This window comes from Brassica napus, chromosome C5 (assembly GCF_020379485.1).
Source record: "Brassica napus cultivar Da-Ae chromosome C5, Da-Ae, whole genome shotgun sequence".
NCBI lineage: Eukaryota > Viridiplantae > Streptophyta > Magnoliopsida > Brassicales > Brassicaceae > Brassica > Brassica napus.
The window spans coordinates 29,801,624-29,825,997 of NC_063448.1; the positions used below are offsets into that span (position 1 = coordinate 29,801,624).

At 37.4% G+C, this 24,374-nt stretch overlaps 1 protein-coding gene across 1 annotated transcript; it reads right to left on the reverse strand.

Annotated features, from left to right (window-relative positions):
• Nucleotides 1-23,008: 23,008 nt before the first annotated feature.
• LOC106373412 (uncharacterized protein At4g02000-like) lies at nt 23,009-24,109 on the reverse strand. Its single transcript, XM_013813586.1, has one exon. It carries the CDS (start codon nt 24,107-24,109, stop codon nt 23,009-23,011), a length of 1,101 nt encoding a protein of 366 aa, XP_013669040.1.
• Nucleotides 24,110-24,374: the final 265 nt, after the last annotated feature.

The following is a 24,374-nucleotide window of genomic DNA, read 5'->3' on the forward strand; positions in this document are numbered from 1 at the left end:
AATTGCTTAGCCATGTCTGAGTAGTTCCATTGTTAGATTTTAGGGTTTAAATAGGTTAGGAGGGATTAGCCCCAACTATAGATTGCTGAGTTGTGGTAATTGTCATTAGGATTGTTCATTAATGCGTGTTTCTAGATTAGCTACCTAGAACCTGCCCTAGGATTGATAGATAAAAGCGAGAGCTTCATTCTCATCCTGAAAACATTCTAACTGAGCTTAGTTTCTTGCTATGAGTAAGGCGAGAGATGATCTAGTGAGCTTAGTAAGCATTCATTCAACCCGCGCATAAAGCTTAACTAGAAGCGCGTCGATCAATATCATTATTGAATAATCGATCGACGGAGTGAAAGGTGTATCGATCGATATCCCTATAGGATCATCGATCGACACTTTCTATTGATCGACACTTTCTATTGATCGACATACGATAGTTGAGATCATTAGATCTAGTTAATAGACAAGTCCAAACATTGCGAACGCTGATGGACATGTTGATTAAGTAGTTGAGCTTTACATTATCATGCATGCAACTCATTAGGCATCTGTAGGATTATAATCTCATGTTTCCTGAATAAAAACCCTAAGTCTAACTATTTCCTTTTTAAGCACCAAAACCTCAATCAATCTATTGAACAAATATTTGTTCAATATAAAACTGCAATTTACATTTAAATCTTTAAAACAATCTAGCTTAACAAATCATATTAGATTTCTTAGGTTCCCTAGCTCCATATGAATTCGATCCCTAAGTACTACAACTCGACCTCTTATTTGAGAGAGTATAAATCACTCCTTAGGGTAATTTTATAAGATTTAGAGATCCTTAGAGTGATTAGAATATAAGTGAGAGTTTAAGTAGAGATTAGGAAGAGATTGTGAAAGATTGAGAGCCGTTTAGGGTCTAAGAGAGAATCATTGTGACTTAAGAGATTAAAGAGACTCAGAACTTCTTAATCTTATTAATGAGTGAGGTTACATATTTATAAGAGGAACATAAGGGTTTACAAGAGAGGAAATGGGCACTATTGAACCGTGTGGAGTCAAGGGCGCCTTTTGAATGATTGGATAGGAAAGCTCACATGCTTTGGCTCTTTACAGCCTGTTCCAGCCTGGCACGCTCTTCCCTTATCCTCTCAACGGTCTGATCCATCTCCCTAAGCTACTCAAGTCACTCCTCCTTAGTTACCGTCTCACTTGGATAAGGTATGGTAAGTTTTGGTTGAGGTTTGGATGGTACGGCCTTGTACGGCTTTGTACGGCCTTGTACGGCCTGCCGTACCATACTCTCCCAAACTTCCCTAAGTACTTCATCTCCTCTTATCTTCAACTCCTTGTCTCTTCATATCCATATACTCAGCTCATCTCAACACTCCCCCTCAAGCTTAGCTTTGTGAAAGTCTAAGCTTGGACAGCCATGAGATCTTCCTCATTAAAAACCTCACCAAGGAAAACCCATTGGGACAAAACCTTGATGAGGGAAAAAGAGTAAAGATCTCATGACTAAGGGGATCAGCTACTTCTCTTCCCAAGATCAATGAGGCCCAATCTGATATGAATGGACTCCATTGTCTTTTGCCTTGCAGCCTTGGTGAATACATCAGCCAACTGATCTTCACTCCTAGTATAACATGGCAAGATGACTCCTAGGACAATCATCTGCCTCACCTTGTGGCAATCAACCTCAATGTGCTTTGTTCTCTCATGGAACACCGAGTTGGAGGCTATGTGAATGGCAGCTTGGTTGTCACAATGCATTGTCATTGGAGTGGCTTGTTCTATCTTCAAATGCTTCAAGATGCCCTTGATCCAAACTAGCTCGTTTGTAAGCTTCAGCATAGCTCTATACTCAGCTTCTGCACTTGAGCATGACACCACCTTCTGTTTCTTACTCTTCCAAGTCACTAAGTTGCCTCCAATGAATGTGCAATAGCCGGTTGTTGATCTCCTGTCAGCTCTATCTCCTGCCCAATCAGTATCACAATAGCTCACCACTTCAGTGCTTCCATTGTACCCCATCCATACTCCTTGATCCGGCGAGCCATTCAGATACATCAGTAGCCTCTCCACCATGTGCCAATGATGTTCCTTGGGAAGCTGCATATGTTGACTCACCTGATTCACAGCAAAACATATGTTAGGTCTTGTGATGGTAAGGTAAATCAATTTGCCAACAAGTTTTCTATAGAGTTTAGGATCATGAAATGGCTTGCTGTCTTCAATCTCCCCCTCTCTTGGTACTTTGTAGCCATCCTCCATAGGCATCCTTGCTGTCTTGCCTCCATAAGCACCTGCACCTTTCAAAAGATCAAGTGTATACTTCCTTTGGGACATGAATAATCCTTCCTTGGATCTACAAATCTCAATTCCAAGAAAGTATTTCATTTCTCCCAAATCTTTGATTTCAAACATGGATTTAAGAAACTCTTTGGTTGCTTTGATACCTTCCTTATCACTACCTGTGATAATGATATCATCCACATACACAAGGAGAGCAACCATACCTGAGGGTGTAGTGAGGGTGAAGAGTGTGTGATCCAACTCTGACTTCTTGAAGCCACGTCCATTCAAGGTTGTGCTCAACTTGTTGTACCACGCTCTTGGTGATTGCTTCAAGCCATAGATAGCCTTCTTTAACCTCAGTACATTCCCTTTCTTCACTAGATGTTCTAAACCTGGTGGAGGATACATGTAGACTTCATCCTCAAGCTCTCCTTGTAAGAATGCATTCTTTACATCCATTTGCCACAATCCCCATCCAAGATTAACCGCCAAGCTTAGAACAATCCTAATGGTGTGTAGCTTAGCTACAGGGGCAAATGTCTCAATATAATCCTCCCCATATGTCTGAGTGAACCCTCTTGCCACTAATCTAGTCTTCTTCCTCTCAATCTGCCCATCAGCCTTGTATTTGATTGTGAAGATCCATCTACTAGACACTGCCTTCTTCCCTTTTGGTAGTTCACTCTCATACCATGTATCATTCTTTATCATAGCTCCTGCCTCAGCTCCTACTGATTCCTTCCATTCCTTATCCTTCATTGACTCTTCATAGTTTCTTGGGATGTGATTCTCATCCAAGTTTACCATGAAAGCGCAATGTGCTTCTGGATATTGAGCAAAGGAGCACACGGCTTGAGAAGGATGCTCCACAGCTTGGCCATTGTAGTACACTCTCGTGTTTACCCAGCTAGAAGGATCCTTCCTTATCCTTGTACTCCTTCTTAGTGGCTGCACAACCGGTTCTTCTTCCTGTTGTTCTTCTACCACTTCATCTTGAGAAGATGTTTGTATCACACCATGATCATGCCCATGACCATCAGAGCCTATGCTCTCTTCTCCTTCATTATCTATTCCTCCTTCATCTTGGTTAGCCTCTTGCATAGGCTCCTCATGCTCCTCTCCTCCCTCATGATCAAGGTGGGATGGTGAACCAACTTCAGGAGGTGTAGTTGCGTGATCTCTCGGATCCTGGGATGTACTGATTCCAAGACCTTGAAGAATGATCCGCAAGGTGGTGGCCTTGTCTGATGTTAAGTCCTTCAGGTCTTCTTGATTCTTTTCTTCATAGTATCCTCTATCTTCCAAGAACTTCACATCTCTAGAAACAAATACTCTCCTTGCTATAGGATCATAGCATTTGTATCCTTTCTGTGTAGATGAGTATCCTATGAACACAACCTTAGTACTTCTTGCTTCTAGCTTGTTGCGCATCTCTCCTGGTTTGAGCACAAAGCATAAACATCCAAAGACCTTAAGGTAATCAAGAACTGGCTTGTACTTGTTCAGAACTTCAAATGGAGCCTTCTCATTCAGAATCTTGGTTGGAGTTCTGTTTATCAAGTAACAAGCAGTGGCAACCGCATCACTCCAAAATCTTTTTGGAACATTACTCTTAAACATAAGTGACCTTGCCACTTCCATGAGGTGCCTATTCTTCCTCTCAGCCACTCCATTTTGCTGTGGAGTATACGGACAGCTTGTCTGATGTAGGATCCCATGTTGTAATAAGTGTTGCTTGAATGCATGGCTTGTGTACTCTCCTCCATTATCTGATCTCAAAATTTTAATCTTAGCATGATAATGGTTAGTCACATAAGTTTGAAAGTTCCTAAATGCCTCAAGCACCCTATCTTTGGTCTGAATTAAGGTTAACCAGGTGTATTTGGATTTTTCATCAATGAATGTGACAAAATACTTATAACTATCTCTAGATAAGCAAGGGGCAGTCCACACATCTGAATGAATTAGATCAAAGCAATTATCATAAACAGTAGTAGACTTTTGAAACACAGTTCTACAATGCTTGCCTAAAATGCAAGCTTCACAATCCTTGTTCTCAAATACAACACCTGGTACCATTAAGTTCAATGCTTTAACATGAGGGTGTCCTACTCTAGCATGCCACAATGCATTTTTATTCAACAAAGAAGCAGAAGTAAACGAGCAACTATAATCAGGAACAGAAGTGAGTTCTTCAAGCATATAGAGATCTCCCTTAGTCACCCATTTCCCAATCAATCTGCTGCTCTCAATATCCTGAAACTTCACATCATTAGGACTAAAGATAACATTGCATTGTAGATCATTAGTACATTTCTTCACAGATAATAGGTTTGATGTGAATTCAGGCATGTAAAAAGCTCTAGATTCTTTGTTAAACAACTTAAGCTTTCCTATTCCCTTAATAGGTATCTTATCTCCATTTGCTATCATCACATGCCCATGAGTAGGTTCTATATCCTTAATCAAGTTCTCATCACTTATCATATGATGTGATGCACCAGAATCAACAATCAATGGCTTATATACTCTTTTAGCATTATGACATAGATTACTAAGTGATGGATGTGTCCTATCAGTTCTAGCAATGTGTGCATTTCTATACTCATTCCTAGCTTCTAACCGTTCTACTAGTTCTCTAATCAAGTGATCATCCTTATATGTAATCATAGATGCTCCAAAGGAATAACCATAAGTGTTACCGTTTTCCTTTAGCATTTTGAAGAGAGCATCAAGGTCTGATCTCTTGATGTAGTCATCATTGCTGCGTGAGCTTGAGGCGCCTGTGTAAGCCACCAGAGACTTCCCATTCCCATCATTGCCTCCATGCCCATCTACTTCACTTGTCTTGGTCGTGCCAGCTCCGCTTGATCCTTCAGTCACATTTGCCCTTCCCTCACGCTCCTTCATGAACTTGGCAGGCTTGAGGTGTGGGTGTAGTATCCAGCATTGGCTCTTCTTATGACCATGCTTCTTGCAATGATCACAGTTGCCATTGAACTTCCTGTCCTCATACTTCCCGTGAGATGCCTTGTTTGCTTGTGGAGCTTCGGTTGAATCCTCATGAGCTGCTTGATTGGCAAGAGAGAGCTCCCCCTTTCCTCCAAACAACCCCATAGACCCCTGCTCCCTTTGGATTTGTGCACACACATCCTCAAGGTTCGGAAGCTTGTCTGCCCTCAACATGTGCTGGATGAGTTGAGTGTAGGCCGGGTTCAGCGTGAGGAGCAGCCCAAAGACCTTATCTTGCTCGCGCCTCTCATTCAACTGATCAGGATCAGTTGTGCTCGGCCTCAGCATCTCCAGCTCTGACCATAAGGACCTGAACCTCCCCAAGTGCTTAGTGAACTCCATATCCTCTTGCACTAGACGGTTGATAGCTTGCTTTACTTCAAACACACGGCTGAGGTTGGAAGTGTTACCATACACCTTCTTCAGCGTGTCCCACAGCTCTTTGGCTGATTCACAGTAGCTGTAGGCATCCAAGATAGCTGGATCCAAGGATGCGTGTAGAACCGTCATCACCAGCATGTCTTCTTGTTGCCATTTCTCTACAGCCGCTTCATTGGAGACCTCTTGTTGATCTCCTCCCTGAGTAATGAGTTTCGGAGCCTCCCCTGTTGTGATGTGCCCCCACAAACCCTTACTTCCCACTGCAGTCTTCACCATCCGAGACCACACAAGGTAGTTGCTACCTTTGAAAGTAACCGCTACCTTCATCCTCATGTTCATCCCTTGTTCCATCTTTGCTCAGCTTGACTTGAACAGCTTGAATCTGATGAAATCTTGAGTCTTGAATCACATACACACACCAACCTTGAGTCTAGAATCACGCACACACACAGAACGTAGCACAGCTTCAACTAGAACGTATCACAGCTTCAACACCTTCAAAGCTACTCGCGTGTAGCTTTAAAGCCTTCAGCTTGTAACTCTCTAAAGATCAAACCCCAGATTCTAATGAACCTGGCTGTGATACCATATAAGATTTAGAGATCCTTAGAGTGATTAGAATATAAGTGAGAGTTTAAGTAGAGATTAGGAAGAGATTGTGAAAGATTGAGAGCCGTTTAGTGTCTAAGAGAGAATCATTGTGACTTAAGAGATTAAAGAGACTCAGAACTTCATAATCTTATTAATGAGTGAGGTTACATATTTATAAGAGGAACATAAGGGTTTACAAGAGAGGAAATGGGCACTATTGAACCGTGTGGAGTCAAGGGCGCCTTTTGAATGATTGGATAGGAAAGCTCACATGCTTTGGCTCTTTACAGCCTGTTCCAGCCTGGCACGCTCTTCCCTTATCCTCTCAACGGTCTGATCCATCTCCCTAAGCTACTCAAGTCACTCCTCCTTAGTTACCGTCTCACTTGGATAAGGTATGGTAAGTTTTGGTTGAGGTTTGGATGGTACGGCCTTGTACGGCTTTGTACGGCCTTGTACGGCCTGCCGTACCATACTCTCCCAAACTTCCCTAAGTACTTCATCTCCTCTTATCTTCAACTCCTTGTCTCTTCATATCCATATACTCAGCTCATCTCAACAAATTTGAGTGGAATCAGAGTTCAAAAGCATACATAAGAATGAACAAAGCCATTAAAATATCATACATTGAGTCTAAAGCATATCTTGAACACACCAAAATAATAGAACCACAAGCCATTAAAGTAGTCCAAATACCCGAGAAACAAGGTCCTCAATCGTGCAAAAAGAATCTAAAGCTGAGAAACAAGCTCAAAGAACCTCAAAAAAGCGCCTAAAGCCTTTCAAAGAAAGTCATTAAACAACAAAAAAATCGATCATCTCTTCACATCCATCTTTTCTTCATCACATATTCACTTCTCAAGTTGAATGGCTTGAGTGCAAACACCTTGAGAGGCTTCAAGCTGAGAAGATTCAACCACTCACAAAAGGCTAAAAACACATCACAATAAACACATCAGTCATCACACATCATAAACAACAAAACCAAGAACACAAAGAAACAAACCTTTTTCGGATTCTTATGGAACCTGAAGTTATTATTAACAGCACCACATATCCCACAGTGCATGATCTCCTTCAAAAACTTCTCTTTTTTCTCCGATGGTGATTCATTGACTCCTTTCTTTCTCTTTTTATCCGCTTTAGTCACCTTCTTACGGCCTGGTTGATCTGGGATCTCAGGTTCAATTATAGATGGTTCCAGTCCTACGGGCCAGATCTGTAATCTCCCATCTCCTGCAACTACAAGTTCTATTTTCCAAGCTCACCCTATGTTGACAGCCATTAATAGTAGATTCATACGTCTGGTTGGTAGACGGTCTAACCGTACATTCGGAGGCTTTCTCATGCAAACTCTTGAGCATCTTAATGACATACGGTGTGAAACTCCCTTTGTGTCTGGTACAAATGACATCCCTTTTCGCTATATGAACCATCACCAAGCGAGCTATTATCTCCAACATAGGTACAAAGGGCTTGTCTCGGGCTTTACCTTTGGAGTTGTTAAAAGATTCAGTTGAGTTGTTCTCCACGTCTTCACAACAAGGTCCAAGCTTTTAGAATGCCTACACCACTTCTCTGGATTTGCCTTCATCACTTTGTCATAAACATCTTGATCATACCGCTCAATGTCTAAGAGATTTGCTTTGTAATAAGCCTCATTTTATCTCCAACCAAGGTTCCAAATCTTTGGCTTCATTTCAGGTTTCTTCCCACAGCGACTCTTCAAGTTACCGTGGATGTGTCTAACACACATCCTATGCTCAATTCGCGGCAGTGTTCTCTTCACAGCTGCAATCAATCCCTTTTGACGATCTGAAACCATAACATAGCCGTCTCCTTCGTCTAGTCCTACATCAACCTTGATTTTTCTCACAGACCACAACCAAATTGTCTTTGTTCTCTACTTGTACCACAGCCCATGCGATAGGGTAAATGGCATTATCGGCATCACGACCCAAAGCCACTAGCAGCTGCCCTCTCATCCTAGACTTCAAGAAACAACCATATACTCCAATTTGTGGCCTACACGTTTCTTTCCAGTTTCTCCTCGGAATGTCAAAACAGACATAAAATCTGTTAAAAAACGTCAATCGCATCATCATTTCTCAGGCAGTCAAGCTCAAAAGAAGAATTAACATTCGAGCTTCTTATCTCAGAGTAGTAATCCCTCAGTCGTCCAAACTGCTCGTCATACTCTCTTTCAATCCATCTGAGGGCTTTGTTCCTGGCATGTTGGTATTGCGGCTTAGTAATACTGAGCTTCCATTTCTCCATAACCAGATCCTCAATCTTCATGGGCATTAAATACTTTGGTTCTTCTATGATCTTGACAACAAACAAGCGAGCTATTTGTGGAACTTTAAGCATCTCACAAGTACCCGTAGGAACACACATATGATCCTTCTTCAATATCTTCACCTGCCACTTGTTGGGAGACTTTTCTTAGGATGAGTAGTAAATGTGCCAAGACAAACCTTTTCCTTCACATACAAATGTAATCTTTGTCTTGTCATATCGATTTTGCTTGATGTTCTGACCCGTTTTCAGAAAATAGTCGAGCACTGCTTCCTTAAAAGAAATTACACTGATGAACACTTGCCCTACATACAAATTCCCACTGCCTCACCTCATATCATTGCGCTTCTAGATAGTCCTTTGAGTTTCTTCACTCTCTTCATCATCATCTGTCTCTGGACACAAGTTATGCTTCACTGGAGGTTCATCAACAAAATTCAAGGCTTCTTTCTCAATGTTGTTGTCGTTACGCTCTCTTCGATCTTCACCATCAGAGTCAACATCAGGAGAATCGGGAGTCCTCCGGTCAAACTCTGGTAAATCATTCCACTTAACATTCACATCAGTCCATGACTCCATTGTCAATTTCTGCAAAACACAGAGACACAAAATCAATACCAGAGAGAGAGACAGAGAGATAGTACCAGAGAGAGACCGTACAATAACGACATAGAGAGAGAGAGAGATAGAGAGAGAGAGAGAGACAGAGAATTGTCGAAATTACCTGACCGAAGCCAAGCGGAGGAGCAACAACGTGGAGGAGAAAAGACATTCTTCGCGAGAGAGACATGGGATTTTCGTCTTTAGGGTTTCAAATTGGCTTATGTCGGGTCTTGGGTCAAGTTTATTAGATCCAATTGTATTAGGTTGATTCAATCTTGTTTATATTCTCTAATCGGGTAGTTATGGTTTAGTTACGTCAATCATTGGTTAAGTTTAGGGTTTAGGGAACACTAACCAACTTTAAACTGCTATTGTCGGTGTTAGTTCGTCCTTCAAATTTTAGGGGGAAACGGAATTCGAACTTTTATTGTGTGTGAAAATAGGTTGTGATACTTATAAGGTGTGCAATTTTACAGAGGTTGAAAGATTTTGTACATTTGTTACTATCTGATAGTTCTGGTGTGGATACGTCGTTTTCCCTAAAAGAGAAAAAGAAGAATACAAAAATGAGAGAGAAAGAAGTTATTATTACCCTTGTTCATGTGTATCAAAGTGAATGAAATACATCACTTTATATAGAGAGAAGATTCGACAAATATGACTGTGAACATTAATGTTTATGGGCTCCACTTCGAAGACAATACATAAATAATTGACTTTTGTAACACCTTATATATTTTATCTTCTCTCCTCTCTAAACTCAATCTTATAGAGAGATGGAGTTTCATCATACTTTTTTGGTTTGTAAATTCTCGGATGTATTGGGATTCTGTTTTCAGGTTAGCTGATATAACATTGATTTTATCCATTTTTAGCCATGGTTTATAGGTGTTTTAGGAACTATTTATTATGTTTTGGAGTCTTTTTAGTATATTTACAGGTTCATGAGTGTTTTGGAGGAAAGTGGTGATTTTGGTGCATTTTGGAGATAAAATGAGAGAAACCCGTAGCTGACCATCAAACTAGTCCAAAGATCGACATTCAGAGACAAACATCGGTCGACGCACATCCTGCGCCGTTGATCGACAGCGAAGCATGCAAGACCCGACTAGGTTTTCAGCCGACTTAAATCCAAGGTCACAACACATTTACAGAATTACCCCTGACCGCTTTTAACCTAATATTTATGTGATCTGCTATTGTTGTAGGCAAAACACACTTTCTTACTTTCTACTTTTCACAGCAAACAATACTTAGGGTTTTTAGTAGATTTGGAGAGAAGATCCATGACTCCTTCAGAGATTTGTATTGGAACTCCAATATTTCTAATTCTATTCTATTTATGCATTTTATTCATTTTATGCTTATGAATTGCTTTGCTATGTCTGAGTAATTCACTTGCTAGATTTAGGGTTCAAATAGGTTAAGAGGGATTAGCCCAAAATATAGAATTGCTAAGGTGATAAATATCCTTCAAAGAATTGTGGTTAATGCATGTGTTCTTGAATAGCTAACTAGAACGTTGAACTTAGGATTGTGGACAACTACGACGGTAGGTTCTGCACCAGAACTAATTCCTTTGAGCTAGTATTGCTAGAAACAAGCGGAAGCTGATTTAGACAATACTAGTGAACCTATCGATTAACTCGCCAATGCCTGTCTAAGAGAACATCAATCGACGTTCTTACCATAACATCAACATTCGATCCGTATCAACTAACAACAGGTGAGATATTGGAATTAGTCAATACATAAGAATCACTTGTGAAAGCTGGAAATCTTTACAATAGAAATCGAGTTCTAGGATTGACAACCTAAGTATTCTATACCTCTATAATCCCAATTACCTGAATAGAAACCCTAGATCTAATGCTTTATAATAATTGTTTACAAAACCTCAAACCAATCAACTGAACAACTGCATAAACCCTACAGCATCAACTTCAACAACAGCAACAACATAAACTATGGAAATTCTTCCTATCAGAATGTACCACCACAGACTCGAGAGAACAAGATAGAAGCAATGATTGATAAAAATTTTGAGGGCCAACAGAAGCTGATGGTGAATGTCAATGGGAAGATAGATTCTGTCTACACTGAGCTGAATGCAAACTTTGAAACTTTGAATACACATGTGAAGAAGTTGGAGACACAAGTGGTTCAGACATGAGACGCTGTTAAGAGGCAAGAGACCTTCATCAAGGGTAAAGGAGATGAAGCAATGAAGTACCACGTGAATGCCATCATAGAGGATGATTTCTGGCAAGTTGTTAAGGAGGAGAAGCTTTAGGAGGGAGATTTCAAAGTTGAGAGCTCTATGAGTTTTGGAAGTTCACATGGTGTCGACCGACGCCGAGAGGAACATCGACCGATGGAGTCAGATGAACACCGATCGATACCTGCTGTCCAACATCGATCGACGGTTCATACGGAGTCAGTTGCATCATTTGAGACAGTGAGAATCATGACCCATGAAGAGTTCATAGCTAAGCACCCTCATCCACCCAAACCCTTTCGTATGAAAGATATCGATCGGCACCATGAGCTAGCCGTCGATCGACAGAGAGGTTTACTGATATTTATTTATTTTTGAGTTTTACAAAATGTTTTAAAAAAAAAAGTTTTTATTGAGTCAAGAAGGGGATAATGAACTTTTTCAATTTCACTTATTATCTAATCACTCTCTAGAACCACTCTTAGATTTATTGACTGCAGAGTGTATTAGAGATACCAAAGTGGGTCACCTGCCAATTATCTACACTTGCTGAGAATGTTTGAAGGAACCAAAGCTTACCTCCAACCTAATTGAGCTTAATCTGCTTGTCTTGAAGCTTGGTATACATTAGATCGGATTCCTCCTGCAAGTCTGGAAGGTAAAAGTCTGTGTGTTTCTGATTCCCTTCTCCCTCTCTCTCTTCGGCATCTATAAGTATAAAAAGATTGAAATGATTTCATGCGGTTTAGAGGGGTAGGAGTGTCTATTGCGACCCCATTATTATACTCTAATGGAATGATCACACATCGTTGGAAGCGAGGGTAGGAGTGTCTCCTGTGACCCCATTATTCGCCTACACTTTGTCAAAAAATAAAAGAGAAAAATAAAAGAGAAAATCGAAAAAGATGAATAAAGATGGACTATATCAGCATCATTGTTCATTGGAATTGAGATTTAGAGAAGAGAGAAAGAGAGAAGAAAGGGATCAGATAAGACTACTTGTGTGTTCAGAAACTTGCTTGAGTAAGAGTCTATGTGTCTTTTGATCGATACTCTCAAGGTAAAGCTGCACTTTTTATATATGTATTAAATGAGATCAGTAGAGGGGATAGTCATACAGTATTAGCTAAGTTGATGGTTAGATGGATTTGGTTGCTACGCTAGGATATATGGTATATAAAATACCTCTAAAGTTAGAATTGATTTGATGTGGCTTGCAATATTGTAGAGGTGATGATAGTGAGTTATTGAATTGTTTGAATCTCTGCTGTTTTCAAACCTCTTTCATAAAGACTACTCTTTGTTTTGCTTGAAGACAAGCAAAATGGTAAGTCTGGGGGAGTCGATATACCATGAATTTTATTCATTTTTAGCCATGGTATATAAGTGTTTTAGGAACTATTTATTATGTTTTGGAGTCTTTTTAGTATATTTAAAGGTTCGTGAGTGTTTTGAAGGAAATTGGTGATTTTGGTGCATTTTGGAGATAAAATGAGAAAAGCCCGTAGTTGACCATCAAACCAGTCCGAAGGTTGACATTCAGAGACAAAATATCGATCGATGCACATACTGTGCCGCCGATCGACAGCAAAACGCGCAAGACCCGACTAGGTTTTCAGCCGACTTAAATCCCAAGTCACGATATATTTACAGAATAACCCCTGGCCACTTTTAACCTAATATTTATGTACACTGCTATTGTTCTAGGCAACACACGCTTTCTTACTTTCTACTTTTCACATCAAACAATACTTAGGGTTTTTAGTAGATTTGGAGAGAAGATTCAAGACTCCTTCAGAGATTTGTATTGGAACTCCAATATTTCTAACTCTATTCTATTTATGCATTTTATTCAGTTTATGCTTATGAATTGTTTTGCTATGTCTCAGTAATTCGCTTGTTAGATTTAGGTTCAAATAGGTTAAGAGAGATTAGCAAGTGACAAAAAAAAAAAAAGAGAGATTAGTCCAAAATATATAATTGCTAAGGTGATAAATATCCTTCAAAGAATTGGGGTTAATGCATGTGTTCTAGAGTAGCTAACTAGAACCTTGAACTTAGGATTGTGGACAACTACGACGGTATGTTATGCACCAGAACTAATTCCTTTGAGCTAGTATTGCTAGAAACAAGTGGAAGCTGATTTAGACAATACTAGTGAACCTATCGATCAACTCGCTAACGCCTGTCTAAGATAACATCGATCGATGTTCTTACCATAACATCGATCGATGTTCGATCCGTATCAACAAGCGACAGCTGAGATATTGGACTTAGTCAATACATAAGAATCACATGCGAAAGCTAGATATCTTTACAATAGAAGTCGAGTTCTAGGATTGATAACTATAATCTCAATTACCTGAATAGAAACCCTAGATCTAATGCTTTATAATAACTGTTTACAAAACCTCAAACCAATCAACTGAACAACTGCCTTGTTTGGTTACTTGCAATCTACTGTTTTCATTACTTACCTAGCTTAATCACAAACTGTTTAGATCTATTGTGTGTCCTAACTCCTTGTGGATTTGATACCTAAGTACTACAATTGAACTTCTTATTCGAGAGAGTAAATCACTCCTTAGGGTAATTTGAGTGATATCATTAGCGGACTTATCCTTCATTTTCAGATTAGCCTTTTCGGTCTTTGATCGGGCTTTTGTTTTCTCACGCTCCTTTTGGTTTATCGTAAATCCTAATGGTTTTGAAATCATATGTATTTTCTGTTTCTTGTCTACTCTCTTATTCAGTCAAGTGAGAATTTTACTGTTTTTAGTGTATGGCTGACAGAATGGCTTTGGAGTCAAGTAACTTGTGTGAAGGAAGCCCGTTTTCAAAAAAAAAAAAAAACTTGTGTGAAGGAGGAATAGATTGTTGAAATTATTTGATTAATATGGGGTTGATTTTAGTAGGGTTTGTGTTTCTGATGAAAACGTCCTAATAAAAAATCAGATCGTCAGATTTTCAGTTTCTATCTTGTTCTAATCGTTCCAATAATTGCATATTGATTTGCAGAATTTGGATGAAGAAAAGAGATCGCTTGAGTTACACAAAGTTGAATAAATTTCTAGTCTCCCGGAAAAAGGCAAGATTTATCTTGACGAAGGATGAAGTCTTGAAACAGTGAGAGTTGTCGTAGGCCGGAGAAATTAACGATGACAATTTCGGTGTGATGCTCTGCAAGCAACGCATGAAGACCACATGTCTATGTCACTATTGATTTATCTCCGCATGTGTTAACAAACAAACCTTATCTTTTTAATAGTGTGAGGAATGGACAAAGAAAATGTTGTTGTATTTGGGATTTTTCGTGTACCTCGTTTATCTTTGGATTTTGAGTAAAAGTTCGACAAAAAAAAAAGATAAAAAGTATATGTTATATACCAAAACATATGTTCTTACAAAATTGTTCACTAACAAATTATTTAATCTATCATGTTCTTTTTTTGATGTAAAAGTTACGTGGTTATCATTTTTATATACAAATTATTATTTAACACATTTTATTAGATTTTTTGTAAGCCATGCCTAACTCTTCCAAAACCAATTAGTAAGTATGATATTTGTCTATTTAGGATCTGATTAGCAAAGTCCATGTTCTTGAGTCCTTTCCAAAAAGACATTGTACTAACCAGAGCTAGATATTATTTGTTTAGATTTCTAATGTGATACTTTGATTGCATTCACAACAATCTTTCTCTCAAGTAAAGTACCACACAAACCCTTGACATCCAACCTAGCAAAACTTGACACATTTTTTTACAGTCATAGTTACCAACAAGTGTTCACCAACTCTTACTAAACCATTAGGGTTATTCACTTAACCTTTGCAGCACCATTATGACATCACCACCTAATCCTTGCAGCCATCGGAATTATCTAATTAATTTTCTTTATTCTCGTTAGTGAGAAACTTTTGACACAGGTCTCTGGTATCTTTAATTGTAAGGTGACCTTGACAGCGCTTTTCCCACTACCAAACATCCAAGATCTTTTTGACTTTTCTTTGCCACATACCCCCGCTTCCCAGATGATCATCAACTTCGAACTTGAAAAGTATTTTGGTCTTTTTGCATGTTTTTTGTCGTCCCGGCTCTTATACAATTGTCGAGTTTTTCAATCTCATGTCTAACTCTTCCAAAATCAATTAGTATGATACTGTCTATTTTGAGTCCATTTAACAAAACCCGCATATATTTTGTTGTTGCGCTCCTTTTCAAAAGATCTTATATTAATCAAAATTAAACATTTTTTTATACAATAAACATTACTTGTCAAAATTTTCAATATGGGACTTTGATTGTATTCACGATACATTTCATTATAAAATTCAATGTTTTTTTGTTGATTGCTCTCAACAATCAATAGTTTGATACTAATTGATCTGTATCAGCCATCTAAAACAAGTTAATGTGCTATTTTAGTTCATTCGAAAATATAAATACATGGTCCTACTAAAATAATAAATTAACTAGGTTAAGATATGTGCCTTGCGCGGGATGAATAGTATATATAAATTATTTTATGTATTATATATTTTTATATATTATGAAATAATAAATATATATTAAATATTAAAAATTCAGTAACTATTGCGATATTATCAAATTGATGATAACATATAAATATATTTTATTAATCCAAACAAACATTTTTTATATTATATGATCTATAATTAAATTTAAACGATATTAATATTGATATATAGTATATTTTTAATATTAATATTTATTAAATATTTTTTTTACTCATATTGTTTTTTGATCATTTGTATCTTCTTATAACAAAAATTTTGAATCAGTGATAACAAAAATTTTGAATCAGTGATAACAAAATTTTTCATTGTGTGATGTTTAATTGTTTTGTAATTTATAATTTTTTAAAAAAGTCAATGCAAAATTTAAAATTTAACTATTAAGTTGTCAATATTTGTTCAAAAATCTTATCAAAAAAAACTTCAAAATTAAAATATTTATGTATTTTATATTTTATATTTTATATTGTATATAGTAAATTTAAACGATATTAATATATACATATATATATATATTTTTTTAATCTTAATTCTTTTTAAATGAGTCTTCATACTTATATGATTTTGTAATCATTTGTATCTTGTCATAACAAAAAATTTAAACCATGGTTCACAAAAATTTTAATGTGAAAATTTTAACAGTTTTAGTAATTTATAATCATTTAAAAAAATTCAAAGTATAACATCTACGAATAATCTAACTTTATATTATATGGTTAATATGGTTGTTTAATTTATTTTAATAAGTTAAAATTGAAAAATGATAGAGGATACACTAATTTTTATCAAAGCTTTATTATCCAAAATTATTAAGTGTCGTATATACTTTATCAACATTAGGTAATTATGCAATTTTTATTTATGGAAAGAATGAAGAAGATTAATAATTAATTTATGCTTAGTTTAATAAAAAGATTATTATATATTTAGATGGACAAATATATTTCTTTAGAGATTCTAAGAGTGACACATGGCTACCTCAAATGTTTTAAACCATGGTTCACGGAATTTTTAATGTGAGAATTTTAACAGTTTTAGTAATCTATAGTCATTTTAAAAAATTCAAAGTATAACATATACAGAAAATCTAACTTTATATTATATGATTAATGTGCTTGTTTAATTTATTTTAATAAGTTAAAATTGAAAAAATGATAGAGGATACACTAATTTTTATCAAATCTTTATTATCCAAAATCATTAATTATTGTATATATTTTATCCACATTAGGCAATTCCGTAATTTTTATTTATGGAAAGAATGAAGAACAATAGTAGTTAATTTATGCTTAGTTTAATAAAAAACTTAGGATTTTTAACGTTAAAACCCCTCAACTAAGTTTGTTTTGGATAAAAACCCTCAAACTAAGTATTTAACGAAAAAACCCTCAAACTAACTTTATTTAATGAATTAAACCCTATTAGGTCATAATTATCATTACTAGCGGTAGATCTTTAGTTTAGAGGTTTCTACATTAAGTAAACATAGTTGAGGGGTTTTACCATTAAAATAAAAAAAATTCAAAAAAATTCAAAATTTTATAATATTATCTAAAAGTTAGTAACTTAAATTTTCAAAATTAGCATTTTTAATTTTTTTTAAAAATATATGAGTTTGATGTATTTTTAACATAAACATTATATATGTATAAATTAAAAATGTAAAAACCCAAAAAATATAATAAAAATTATCTACATTTTTATTATTACATTTTTATTAGAAAAGATATAATTTTTTATTATATTTTCTTGTTTTTTACATTTTAATATTTTAGTAATTTTATTACAGGTAAATATTTAGATGATTTTTATTATATTTTTGGGTTTTCTACATTTTTAATTTATACATATATAACGTTCATGTTAAAAACACATCAAATTCATACATTTACAAAAACAAATTAAAAATGCTAATTTTGAAAATTTAAGTAACTAATTTTTAGATAATATTATAAATTTTTGATTTTTTTTTTTTTAGATTTTTAATGGTAAAACCCTCGACTATGTTTACTTAATGTAGAAACCCTTAAACTAAAGATTTACCGGTAGTAATGGTAATTATGACCTGGTAGGGTTTAATTCATTAAATAAAGTTAGTTTGAGGGTTTTTTCGGTTAAATACTTAGTTTGTGGGTTTTTACCCAAAACAAACTTAGTTGATGGGTTTTAATGTTAAAAATCGAAAAACTTATTATATATTTAGATGCACCAACTTATTTCTCTAGAGATTCTAAGAATCATTGTGGTGATGACACATGGCTACCTCAAATGTTGTAATGTTTCTCTTTAAATATATATACTAGGTTAAGATCCGCGCCTTGCGCAGAATGAACATTATATATATATATATATATATATATTATTTATGTATTATATGTTTTACATATTATGAAATAATAAATATATATTGAATAATTAAAGGTCAGTAACTATTGCATATATAACTAAATTGGTGCGAACAAATAAATCAATTTTATTAATCCAAACAATATTTTTTTCTATTTGATAAGATATGTAATTAAATTTAAATGATGTAACATACATAGTATATTTTTAATATTAATGTCTATTAAATGATACTTTCTACTCATATGGTCTTTTTGATTATTTGTATCTTTTATAGCAAAAACTTTAAATTATTGATAACAAAATTTTTATTGTGAGATTAATAGTTTTAGTAATTTATAATTTTTAAAAACTTAAGTTGTCAATGTTCGTTCAAAACTTTTATCAAAAAAATTGTTCAAAGTAAATTTCAAAATTAAAATTTTTATGTATTTTATATGATTTATAGTTTAATTTAAAACTATATATATATATTATTAATTAATTAAATTAGAATTTTTACTTATATGATTTTGTAATCATTTGTTTTTTGTCCTAACAATTTTATACCATGGATCAAAAAATTAATAATTTATAGTCGTTTTTAAAAATTCAAAATATAACATATACAGAAAAATCTAAGTTTTTATTATATGGTTATTGTTGTTGTTTAATTTATTTTAATAGTTTAAAATTAAACAAATATGATAGAAGATACACTAATTTTATCAATCTTTATTATTCAAAATTATTAATTGTCATATATACTTTAGCCACATTATGCAATTCCGTAACTTTTATTTAAGGAAATAATAAAGAACATTAATAATGAATTTATAGTTAGTTTAATAAAAAAACTTATTATATAATTAGATGGACCAACTTATTTCTTTATTGATTCTAAGAATCATCCTAGTGATGATATGTGACTACAAAAAGAAGTTGTAATGTTTCTCAATTAATATATAGGGGATGAGATATCTTGTCATAACAAAATTATAAACCATGGTTCACGAAAAATTTGATGTGAGAATTTTAACAGTTTTAGTAATTTATAGTCGTTTTTAAAAATTCAAAGTATAACATATAAGGATAATCTAACTTTATATTATATGATTAATGTGGTTGTTTAATTTATTTTAATAAGTTTTTTTTAACACTAAAAATAACCATAACATCTTGTGTTTTGGATCCATAAGCGGATAGCATAAAGAAAACCAACACCAAAGCAGAAAAGAGACAAATATAAAGGATGCCACTAGGCATCAGAAAGAGAAAAGTAAGGGAAGATTGATGACAGAACCATAGTGTTCAGCTGCTGCACACTCTCGGTAATAACCAAAGCCTTGATCTTATTGGCTTTGACCTTCAAGTATGAGCATGGATTGGAGCCAAGCCGGGCCTTGAGAGGCAATGTAAGACTGGTACCTGCGCCCTGTTGTAACCGACTTCGCAATCAGGTTCGCAGCCTCATTGCGTTCCTCCACAACTTGGTCCAGTCTCCAGAACTCAATATGTTCCAGCTGGGCGTTTATCTGGACAACGATCCAGTTGAGGTCTGGGGAAGGTCTTGGAGATAACAAAACTTCTCTTATCTCTCCAGCAGAAGCTTCAAAGATAATGTTATTATGCCTCATGTTTTTCATGCTCTCAACTGTCCAGAATAATGCTCTTAAGCTAGCTTCATGTTTGGACCTTACTGCCGAGTACGATCTCCTGTTATGTGAGACAGTATTGCCTTGTGAGTCTCTGAGGATCCATGACACACCACATTTGCTTTGCGCATTGATCCAGGAGGTCCCCAAGTTGCATTTGAAAGCACCCACTGGCGGTTTACTCCAAGCTTTGGCACTTGAAATTTGTTCTGTTTCAGCCGGAGGAGAGTTAGCTGCGATCCAAATCTCTGCTTCATCAAAGGCCAAAGTAACTATTTGCCTCGGCGGTACTACAGTGGCTTTGAAAGTGTGAGAGTTCCTAGCCTTCCATATCTGCCATAGGAGCCAAGGTATAGCCTGACGGATCTTCTTCTCTAGTCTGTTGTTGTTCATGACAGAGATAAGGTGGAACATATTCAGAAATACTGAGTTCCTTGAAAATCCTGCAGGAGGGAGAGGCACATTTGACCGTTCCCAAGTCTAACGAGCTTTGTCACAGTGGAACAGTACATGGCATATGGACTCGCTAGCAGCATCACAGCCGAGGCAGGTAGCATCAATTGGGATTCCTCGGGTTTGGAGCCTTTCTTTAACTGCTAGAGCAACAGCTAAAGACCTCCATATGAAATGTTTGATCTTGGGAGGAGCTTTGACTTTCCATATGCTACTCCATAATTTTTTCTCAATGGGTGGCAAAGATTGATTATTCTGACGCTGGAATTCCAGCAAGGCGTCTGTGAACTGATAACCACTGCGGGTGCTATAAGTACCATCCTTTGTGAAACTCCATCTGATAGAGTCCTCTTTAGACAAATCTGGTTTCATGAGCATGATACGCTCAGCATCCTCCGGAGAAAAGGTATCAAAGACCAAGTCCCTGTTCCAATTTGTAGTACCGTTAAGAAGTAAGTCAGATACCTTCAGCGCCAAGTTAACGTCACTATGAGCACGGTACATAGGAGGACGCGGAACAACATCAACGATCCAGTTCTCCACCCATACATTTGATTGGGTTCCATTGCCAATGTGTCTACACAGACCTTTCTTCAATAATTCCCGACCATGAATGATGCTGCGCCAAGCAAAAGAGGGTCTTGTACCCGTACCACAGTCAAGGAAAGAGCTTCTAGCGAAATACCTTCCCTGTAGAACCCTTGCCACCAGGGACTCAGGTCGACTCCATATCCTCCCGGCTTGCTTGCCAAGCAAGGCTTGGTTGAATCGACCAATATCATGAAAGCCTATTCCTCCTTGATCTTTTGGCTTGCAAAGCCGTTGCCAAGCGACCCAAGGTATCTTCCTCTTCTTTTCCCCACTACTCCACCAATACTCCACTATGGCACTTGTGAGTCTAGCACATAGATCCTTAGGGAGTTGGAAAACAGACATTGCATATATAGGAAGAGCAAGAGCAACCTTCTTGTTCGTTCTTAGGCCATGAACCATCTCATGAGCCACAATGATGTTATCTGTGATTAATCTGCCTGCAACAAAGGCTCCTTGTGTATCAGAGACAATGTCTGGAAGGACTTGTTTCAATCTGTCACATAGAATTCTCGAGATGATTTTATACTGAACAGAACATAGACTAATAGGTCTCATATCTTTCATTTCAGCTGTATTGGGGACCTTTGGTATCAGACTCAACTGCGTGTGGTTCCATCCATCCGGCATCACTGATGTAAGGAAGAAGCGCTGCACTGTTTGGACGATTCTAGGACCAACTATGTGCCAATACTGTTGGTAGAAGCAGCCTGTTAGTCCATCTTCTCCAGGGGCGCTGCTCCCTTTCACTCTAAAGGCAGATTTTCTGATATCTTCTAAAGTCACTGGTCTTGTTAGGATCTCGTTCATAGTTGCAGTGACCTTAACCGGGAACCCTGAGAACAAGGCTTCCATATCTATCGGGTTGGTGCTCATAAAGAGGTCTCTGTAGAACTCCACTGCTATGTTGCCTTTAGAACCCTCTGAGTAGTGTTCCTGTCCGGATAAGTCTCTTAGCATTAAGACTTTGTTCTTGAGTCTTCTTCCTCGTACTGTATTGTGAAAAAAGCAGTATTTCTATCACCTTCTCTGAGCCATTCCACCCTGCTACGTTGCCTCCAGAATCTTTCTTCTTCATTCAGAGCCACTGAGAGGTTATATTTTAAAGTCCTTATCCTCTGAGCACTCGGAAACTGCTTGGCTATCTCCTTTTCCAGGTCCATTTTCAGTTGGTCGATCCTGGTTTTGGAGTTGAGATTTTCAGTCCTTTTCAATTTTGCCAACTCCGTTCTACATCTTGCGATGCAGTCCATAATGCTAGCCTCTGAGTTCTCAGCATCAACACTCCAGCATCGAGCTATAGCTTCCTCAACCCCTTTCTTCCCGTACAGCCTTTTGTCGAAGAAGAATCTGCCTTTGTGTTTCTCCTCTACTTCCAGAGCGAAGTTCAAGCGAATGGGCTTATGATCTGATACTCTCATGTCCATGTACTCTGCTTTGGATCTTGGAAACAAGCGAAACCAAGCATCATTTCCAAAGCTCCTGTCGAGTCTGCACTGGACCCAAACTTTGTCCCTCCAGCCTGTCCATGATGAGAAGTTACCATGGCTTGTGGGTTCCTTGATTTTACACGTATCAGCCATATTTCTGAAGTCCCAGAAAGTACTTTCTTCTCTGATGGCTCCACCTAGCTTTTCATCATTGCTCCTTAGCTCATTAAAGTCCCCGATCAACATCCATGCCTCGTCTCTTTGTATACCAATACTCAGGAGACAATCCCAAACTAGTTTCCTCCTCCCCTCACTAGATCTCCATAGACGCACATGGGATAGAAGGATAAAGATCCCATAGTAACTCTTAGATCAATTATCCTGTCATCACTTGTCAGGATATCAACAACATAACTCTTTTTCCACATAATATCCAAGCCTCCACTTCTCCCAATAGGCTCAACTGTAAGCAACTTATCGTAACCCAAACTCATTTTCAAACTCTCCATGTAACTAGATTTTTGTTTAGTCTCCATTAGAAACCAAAAATCAGGAAAATACACCCGGCGCATCTCCCTGATCCGTTGAACTGTCTCGGTGTTTCCAGCCCCTCGACAGTTCCAGCTCAGTATGCTCATTGGGGAGGCAGTGGCTTCAATACGGAAGCCACCAGATTAATTTGAGTTTGGTTTTGTTTCCTAGACCCTTCTCCTGTCGAGTATGTTGCTTTTCTCTTAGCCATTCCCTCGCTTATGTTCTCTGAATTTTCACCGTTCCCATTCTTCGTAGACGCACCAGTTAGTAGACGGAGCCTTCTCTTCCAAGCTGGAGGTCTGTTCCTTGGTTTCTTCTGAGTACTGATAGTCCCGGAAGCAGAAGGCTTGCTAGAAGCCCCGATACAGAAACCCGTAGGACTTCCAGCATTCAGAGAATGTGTTGATGATTGTCCTGAACTGACCTCATCAATCTCACGCTGACCAGGGAGGGATCTTGTCTTAGGAGATGACTCAGCTCCCTTGGAGTAGATATATTGAAGTTGCTCTCCCTCTTTGTTGTAGCAGAGGACCATCCCGACACCTTTTAACAAGTCTGTAGTGAAGGCAGGGCGGTAGTTGAGTTCTTTCTCCCTTTTCTCTTGGATACTTTGATTGACTCTCTCAATTCTAGCTCTTCGCTCAGTAGGGTCAGCATGGGAGACATACAACATGGCACTTTGTTGTTGTTCTTTCGAGAGTTCAGGGAACATGGGAGGGAAGCCAGGTGGCCCTTCCAAAAAAAGTGTTTCTTGTGTAGAGACCTCTTTGCCTTTTCTTTTTTCTGTATCACTTAGTGGAGGTTGTGGAGCAGACGCTGGTAGCCTATGAGCATGGTGTTGTTTCTTTAACATCGGGCACTGGGCCTTCTCATGAGTCAGTCGTAGACAATGAAAACACTTCTTTCGGAGCTTTTCATACTCATAGGTGATGTAGACACTTTTACCGCCTAGTATGTTGAGGACTTTCTCATCTCTTGCAGGTTTAGAGATATCAAAAATCACTTGAGCCCTGATAAAATAAGCCTTCTGAGACACCTTAGGGTCATAGGCTACCTCCTTCACGAAGCCAATTGCCTTAGCCAGCATGTGCATCGTATCAAGCGTGTAGAAGTTACACGGGATGTTTCTGATGCGCATCCAGACAGCGAACTTAGTGAGGAAATCTTCTGGTGGCGACTCGGTCCATCTTTCCAAGAGCATGGTCTAATGATTGAAAGACCAAGGGCGATCATTAAGCACGGTTTGGAGATCCTCTTCACGCTTGAAGATGAACTGGAACTTCTCTCTAGAAAGAGCGATTCCTCTCACTCTACCCACCACTCTCCTGTGCTTTGGCATCTCTTCTATCATGCGTGAGATGGCCTGGCATTCCGGGTTTAGTAGCCTGCCAAGCAAACTACATTCGTTCTCTTCAAATACCCTAAAGCGGGGTTCATCAGGGAGGTTGATCGGTTTATCGTCTTCC

Bases quoted from the DNA above. Each gene is read 5' to 3' on its own strand.
- LOC106373412 (XM_013813586.1), bottom strand. From the start codon at position 24,109: ATGCTCTTGGAAAGATGGACCGAGTCGCCACCAGAAGATTTCCTCACT.